Source organism: Olea europaea, chromosome 14 (genome assembly GCF_002742605.1).
Source record: "Olea europaea var. sylvestris chromosome 14, O_europaea_v1, whole genome shotgun sequence".
NCBI lineage: Eukaryota > Viridiplantae > Streptophyta > Magnoliopsida > Lamiales > Oleaceae > Olea > Olea europaea.
In genome coordinates, this window is record NC_036250.1 from 7,467,574 (window position 1) to 7,475,234 (window position 7,661).

The following is a 7,661-nucleotide window of genomic DNA, read 5'->3' on the forward strand; positions in this document are numbered from 1 at the left end:
TTACGCGACGAATTGTATTTGTCTCCAAAGGGTTCGTAGGAAAAAACCTTAGCCCACAAATTTCAAAAATTTGTCGTCTTATACCTATCTCCTCAGTGTTTGCCTCACAAACGTGCCCACAAACTTTTTTTTGTCTACAAAGGTATTTCTCCACAAATAAAAGCCTTTCCCCACAAATAAATTTTGTAGGAAAAACATAAAATTCTTGTAGTGCATGCATCTCTCCCTTTCACTTAGAGTTGATATTCGCGGTTCAAAATTTACTGTCTAATTTGTTGTCCATCAATGAATGATTGACGCATCATTTTTAATTAAAGAGTCCAACTTTTCTCTCACTGTCAATTGTGCTTAAAATTAGGTGACAATTTAATGTAAAATGATGTGTCAGTTATTCATCGGTGGACAGAAAATTGAACGACAAAATTTGGATTGCAGGTCTCAAAGACCACAATTTTTACTTGTTGCATTACATTTTAATTTTAAATTCCGCCCAAAATTCCCAATCTTTTGTTTTTAATTGCACTCAAGGTAAACAAGTGCTACTACAAATTGAGCAAATCTTGATGGCTTTGAGTGCAATTAAAATGTAGTGTACAAAGTAAATACAGTATTGTGAATTTTACTATAAGCAATTTGTGTCATTTTTTTTTATAAAGATACGGATCTAACATGTAGATAAAAATACACAATTAAGAGAACATTAAAATAAAAATAAAAAACTTATTCCTTCTTTAAGAGCTTATACAATGCATCAATATAGGTTGTTACGCCTCTTCCAACGAGGTTGTAAGCATTGCCAAGTAGCAGTCGTGCAGTAAAAAGACCTAGGCTCGCACTCCACATTATTATGCGCATGTGGCAAATGGCCAACCCCCAACGACCAAACCCCAATGTGAAGCCGAGCCTTCGTGGATGAGGCGAGGAGGTGGAGGCATACATGGGGAAGATCTTCGTACAAAATCTTGTAGCAAGTGAATGATGTGATAACTCATTGAATATGCGGCTCTGCACAAATCGATAAGTCAAATCTAGTCTTATATGTCAGGTCTAGAGCTGCAAACAATCATAACATTAAATGTACTTGAGCTCAAATCTAATTGATTGATGCCTTATGGCAAGAGTTGATTGATGCCTATGACAAGAGTCCTTAGACGGTAGGATGAGGTCACGTGTCTCTTCATCTAATTGTCATTGCTCATCATCTTCTACTATAAAAACCTCACACTTAGCGCCATTGCAAGTTCAGACTATCAAACTATAACTTGACCACATCACTATTTTATTCGTTACTCCCAAAATCGACCCTCTTTTTGGGGGTCACATTTAAAGCCCTTTCATACTTATATATCTACTTCTCTTACTGACTTGATTGTCAGAGTGTACGCGGCCAACTTCATCCCCACCAAAGGAGGCCACGTGCAGCTAATGGTTTGTCTTAGTGTCCATGAATACGGCTTATGTGGACGTAAGAGGTCTTGTGATCTATTGACCACCTTAAAAGTATATTATTTGAGGTCAGCATAGGCTTCAAATTGGAACATAGGAGTGCCTTTACCCTAACGTCAATGGAGATTATAAATAATTTTTAGATTCTAGAATAAGAAAGACAATGAGAAAACACTTGGTCTATGCTCTGGCATTCAAATTGCCATATTAATTTATGCATAAAAGTCTTTTTTCCCACTCCTCTTTTTTGAAATCCACTGATCATCTCATCCCACCTCTCTCCTTCTCCAGCTATTATACTCTGTTCTCATGCATACATGTATTTTGTTATTTATATATATCATCACCCGCACGTAGAAACCGACAGTCCGAATCCAAATTCAACACAAATATCACCGAAAAATATTCCATCAAATATGGGGAGAGCTCCTTGCTGCGACAAAGCCAACGTCAAGAGAGGCCCCTGGTCGCCCGATGAAGACGCCAAGCTAAAGGCCTACATGGAGAAAAATGGCGCCGGCACCCGAGGAAACTGGATATCCTTACCTCAAAAAATAGGTAAAAATTAACAATTATTAACGTTGTGACCTTAAAGAAGTCGAATACATTTTTTTTACTGTTCCTCGAGCTGAATTCAGAACTTTTAATGCTGTAGGTCTTAAGAGGTGTGGGAAGAGTTGTAGGCTTAGATGGTTGAATTACCTCAGGCCGAATATCAAGCATGGAGGGTTTACAGAGGAAGAAGATAAGTTGATCTGTAATCTTTATAAAAGCATCGGAAGCCGGTAATAAATCTTACGTGTTTATGGTTTGTTAAGTCAAGTTGGAATATAAAGTATTTGACAGTATTAAAGAGCACAAACGAGCTTAAATTTTGTTCATTTTATTGCCCATGTGAATGATTTTAGAGTACTTTTACTAAGGTTTCAAGTCTTTCTAGTTTTCCCCGTAGACCAATTTTGCTTCTTAATTGTATCGAAAAGATGATAATTTTATGAAGTTGATTGTCAGATGGTCTATTATCGCGGGGAAATTACCTGGAAGAACAGATAATGACATAAAAAACTATTGGAATACAAGGTTGAAGAAAAAGCTACTAGGTAAGCAGCATAGAGAGCAAGATGCACGGCGCAATTACACTTGGCCACAAAAGCCATTTGCCGTGCAAGATTCAGCCAATCCAAGCCAAGCTCATCCTAATGAGCAAGAATTCCTTGCCAGTTTGATGGTCCAGACTAAAGGAGAAAGATTTTCTTATGATCAAGAAACAAATTATGGTTTATTTGCTACAAGTAAAAGCAGCATCAGCAATGAAATTTTTTACAACACAGATGTCTCATTTACTCGAGACAAATTGGGTGAAAATTCAGTTAATATGCTCACCTCTTCGAACTATTCGAGTTTCTTAACTAGCTCTTGTCCTCCAATGACAAGGTACTACTGTGGCGTTGATATTGCACCAGGAACCAATTTTCAAGAATTCGAAAAAATCCGGGTAGAGCTGGAAGAGATAGACTATAATTTTCCGCAACAATTAGATGGATTGGAGAATTTTTCTATGCCGGAAATGGTGAATAGCAGCAGTGCTTATCCTCCAAGGATTTCGAATTACGAAGCTTTCCAAGAAATTCCACATGATCTTTCGTTTGATAAGTCAAGTGACATAGCTTTACGACAGGAACACGGCTCCTCAAAGGTGTAAACTATCTTGTCAGTGGAAATTCAGTGCTGGTGTGCTCGGTTGAAACGTGGAAATTCTTTGTATTGTTTTATCAGTTTCATCTAGAGAGATGCTTACTTTCGGTAGTATAATTCAATGTCATGTGTCGAATTTCTTTCACATCTTTATTTTGCTTTGACCTGTTGGTTGATTCTGAAACTAGAAGGACTCTTTTTACAGATTTTGCAAATGGTCAAAATGTGTGTACTTTCAGTTAGTTTCCCAGAAACCTCCGTGAAAAAGTAAATATTAATTAATTTTAAAAGTTTTTTTGAAGTTTTCACCACAACTTTACGCGGTGAGGCAGCCATATTCGTGCAATGTCTCAACAGTTAATACTTTCATTAGTGATTTCCAGGTGGCATTGGTATAAACAAAGAAATTAAAATTTTAAGTTGGAGACTTAACGCCATCCACCTCAGAAATTCCATGCATCAGTTTTCTGGAAAAGAAATTCATCTTTCAAAAACCCGGTGGGTTACCAATTTTTTTCAAAATACGTCATTTTAGTTGGCTAACAATTTTAGCATAGATGATTATCAAATTTACGATATTGTTTTATTTTAATTACTTAAACACAACTTTGCCTCTATTTGACAATCAAATATTTATAAATAGTTTAATGAGCTGATGATAAGTAGATCATATTAATAAACTAAGAACGCTACTTTACATCCAATTACAATGGCGTAAACATTTTAATCTCTTTTATTTTAACTCTCAGTTTATTTACTCGTCTCATACATTAAATTAAAGTTGAAAATTTAAGGCAAAAAGGGAAAAATCTCGAGATTTCTTTGTAATTAGGTCCATAATAGGAAAGTGGCGGATCCAGGAAAAAATTCAACACGGGCTAATACGTAAAAAAAAAAAATATATATATATATATATATATATATATATATATATTGCACATAAAAAAAAATTTACTTAAATTTTTTTTTTTAATTGACATTTGGGCCGAAGAGACGGGCTGTATCCCCCTATGTAACAGGCATTATATAATATAGTTTATTCATATTAGGTAAATGTTCTATATTCATTACTCATTGCTATCCATTTATAAAACTCTGAACATATTAGGCCTTTAAAAAAAAAAAAAAAAAAGAATCAACAGAATGTTCACGAGGAGGGTGTCAACAACTAAATTTGAATAAATGATGTATCGTCTCTAGTTTTAGTAAAGGTAATTAAAATAATAGATTGTTGTTACTGAATCATGTTCAATCATATTCATTTAAGAATTAATCCGAGTAGAGGGATTAATTTCACAGGGGCTTCCAAGTCCCTTACTGTAGTAGGAGGGCCCCATATGTAATAAACAAAATTGCAATGGACCCCACTGTTTATGTATCCTGGCAGGGACCTGTGAACTTCAAGCACGATTGTCAATTTAATGAGACGTGCATTGCTTGCTCACTCTTTGAACAACTACGGTTAATTTAAATACATAGAGGAGGTCCTAGCTAGGATTAGGCCTCAAGAGAGAACAATTCAATCGTGTGGATTGTTTAGTCAAAAGTGAAGAATATTGTTGATCAGATGGAACCGTCTAAGGCTACTTGTCAAGTAGAGTTGATATTTTAGAAGTAATTTTTGACTTTTCAAAAGTTTTACCAAACGAATTCTTATTAACGATGATTCGCTTGATTCTTTAATTTTTTATGCGATGAGGATAGACCCTTTTTCTATTTAATTAATTCTGCTTTGGTGTATTTTAAATTTGTCGACAGTTTTATTGGTTTAGATTAATTAGTGTCATGGAGTATGTTTCGTTTCACAAGATTAGTATAAAATTTCAAAGTTTTTTCTTTAAAAGCAAGGACTACAGATCATTGTAATGAGGTTGCTAATTAAATAAAAAAAATTTAAAACCTAGAGTTTGTCTTATTCAAATTTGGTATTTTTAGAAATGAACGATTGTACTGATCAAATGAATTATCGGTATTCGCATTGAATCAACGAGATCTTGATTTTAATTAAATTCCAAGATTTTGTTAAATCAATGAGTGATAATTATCAAGTTTAAATCAATGAGCTATATTCGTGTGTTATCTTGTAGGAATTTTGTGAATAGTGACGCCAAAATAAGTATAATAATGGTTTGTAAATCCGTGCCGAAAATTGGACAGAGTAACGGCAAAGAAAACACAAACAAGAAGAAGAAGAAAGTAGGGACAAAGTCGAGGCAAGAGTTGGACTCTTTGTCCTTAAGTCGAATTTGCCCCGCAACGGTGCCTACGAATTTCGGCAATCGACTCCCAAGATAAAACGGCTACACTTGTGTTTGTAGCACTCCAAAACACAAGTACAACGAACCAAATTTAGGCTTATGTACTCCAAGGATGAAATGAAGGAAAATCAAAATAAATGAAATTATTTTGATTTTGGATAGAAGAGAGGATGAGAGATGTTTTGCATATCAAATTGTGAGGAATAGGACACCCAAAGGGTCCTATTTATAGACCATGAAAGGGTGTGGACGAGATGGTTGAGGCCAAACCATGCACCCTTTCCAAACAATGCACCTTTATGAAAATGTGTCTATTCACCGGACAACCGTGCGGCCGCACGATTTTACTCAAAAAATCGGAATTGAATTTGACATGTGATCGCGCGGTTTACCAACCATGCGGTCGCACGGTCAAATATTTTGACCTGATTTTCGTCCTTTTTCGTAATTTCTCATTCATCCGATATTGGTTTTCGAAATGCCAAATATACCTTTCAATACATGCAGAGAAATCAAAATTCTCTTTCGGGGGCGCTACCCCCTCGACCCCCGTGACCTGACCGGGCAGGTCGATCCCCGTTTGTGCGCCCCGAAGCGGCGCAAATAATTTTGCCTAAACGGATTGAGTCGAGCTTTTGAATATTTGGTCGAAGTCGATACGAAGTCACTTTAATCGATTTTCAATTCTTGATTTATTTAACCAATATCCAACATGTTATTCATAGGCTTAAGCAAAAACATCGAAAAATCGATCAAACAAATCAAATCGAACCAACTCAGTTTGATTTGATGCAGGCAATTGTTTTGGTTTGCTTTTCTTTTAAACAAAATCATGGTGGGTTGGTTCGGTCATGTGAAACCTCAAATTGCTGGTTAATCGAACCAAACCAATCAACTTACACGTTTACATTTTTTTTTAAGAAAAATAAAACTCAAAAGATAAACTCTAATCTCATAACTATAGCTTGATTCTCTCTAATCTATGATATTACCGGTAAGTAATAGCACTGAAAATTTCCTTTCACAAATTATACTTAGTATTTTTTTTCCCTATTCAAACAGTCATGCTTCATAATGCATGAAAAAACAACAAAACTCTTAAGTTTTCTGTTGATCTGTCTCTGATAATCTAATTTTATTTGTTAGTCAATAATTCTTATAATATAAAGTTATTCAATTATTTTAGTTCTTGTAATTTAGGTGAACCCATTTAAAAATAATAATAATAAAATCAATTTGGACTAAAAGTGCAAATCGACTAACCGAACCAAAGCAAACCGATTTAGTTTAAGAGTTAGAGTGAGTTCGTTTTGGTTGAAATTCACCTAAATCGACTAATTTGGTTTTGATTTCGGGTTGGAGTCAAAACCAACCCAAATCAAACCGTGTCCAGGCCTAATTATTCATCCTCTTTTGTATTTCTCACTACATGGAAACAAAATTATAGGATTTTTCTGCCTCTAAAGCCAATTAAAATTCTATGGATAAATTTACCTACAGAAATTCATAATTTCATTGAAAATCGCCGATGAATTGATTGTCTCAAGTCGTCAAAAATCACTAATGAAGCACCTATGTTGAGATTGATCGAAGGAGTTACATCAATATTACTATGACGATCAATAGTACCTACGAATTTTTCAACAAATTTACCTTTTCAATGAAATATCAATGTATCTTAAAATACCAACGCCATCAAGTCTGTCACTAAAGGCCCTTTAGAAGTTTGAATTATTGAATTTAAAAAATTTTAAAGAAAGGTTTTTCAATTAAAAGTAATTTCTCCTTCATGGCCTAAAATTACTTTTTTATTAAGGGTTTGATTATGAATTTTGATTATTTACTTGGACTTAATGCAACACCAAAAAATTAAAGAAAGATTTTTCTTTTAAGAAATTTCTCCATGGTCTAAAATTACCTTTTTAAGTGTTTGATTATGAATTTTGGTTATTTACTTGGTCTTAATGATGGCAAAGAGGTCGGTCAACGTCGGTGACTTGCTTTTAATTATGTGACTGAGTATCTAAGGCTCAAATTTTGGTAAATGTCCTATAGATTGTATTTAAGTGCTAACAAAATTTCCATTTTGCATAATAATTGAGATGTTGATGCATTTTGTGGAAGAATTTAGCAAATGAGAAGTATCCTACGTAACTAGACTCATGTGGAGCAGACTCAGCTCCTGTTTGGCCTCTATTAAATTAAATTTCTTTTTTTTTCATTTTTTCAACTACACAATCTTCCATAAAATAATATTACGCG

The 7,661-nt window shown here is 34.5% G+C and overlaps 1 protein-coding gene across 1 annotated transcript; it reads left to right on the forward strand.

Moving 5' to 3' along the window:
• Window positions 1-1,589: 1,589 nt before the first annotated feature.
• On the forward strand, window positions 1,590-3,343 carry LOC111408990 (transcription factor MYB87-like). Its single transcript, XM_023038871.1, has 3 exons — window positions 1,590-2,004; window positions 2,102-2,231; window positions 2,458-3,343. The coding sequence occupies exons 1-3, from the start codon at window positions 1,764-1,766 to the stop codon at window positions 3,146-3,148; spliced, it is 1,062 nt and encodes a 353-aa protein (XP_022894639.1). The 5' UTR covers window positions 1,590-1,763; the 3' UTR covers window positions 3,149-3,343.
• Window positions 3,344-7,661: the final 4,318 nt, after the last annotated feature.

What these genes read in the sequence shown, in the direction of transcription:
- LOC111408990 (XM_023038871.1), top strand. Translation starts at nt 1,764, where the DNA reads ATGTATTTTGTTATTTATATATATCATCACCCGCACGTAGAAACCGAC. An exon ending in ATCCTTACCTCAAAAAATAG is followed by an intron (nt 2,005 to 2,101) that starts GTAAAAATTAAC and finishes TTAATGCTGTAG; the next exon opens with GTCTTAAGAGGTGTGGGAAG. An exon ending in TATAAAAGCATCGGAAGCCG is followed by an intron (nt 2,232 to 2,457) that starts GTAATAAATCTT and finishes GTTGATTGTCAG; the next exon opens with ATGGTCTATTATCGCGGGGA.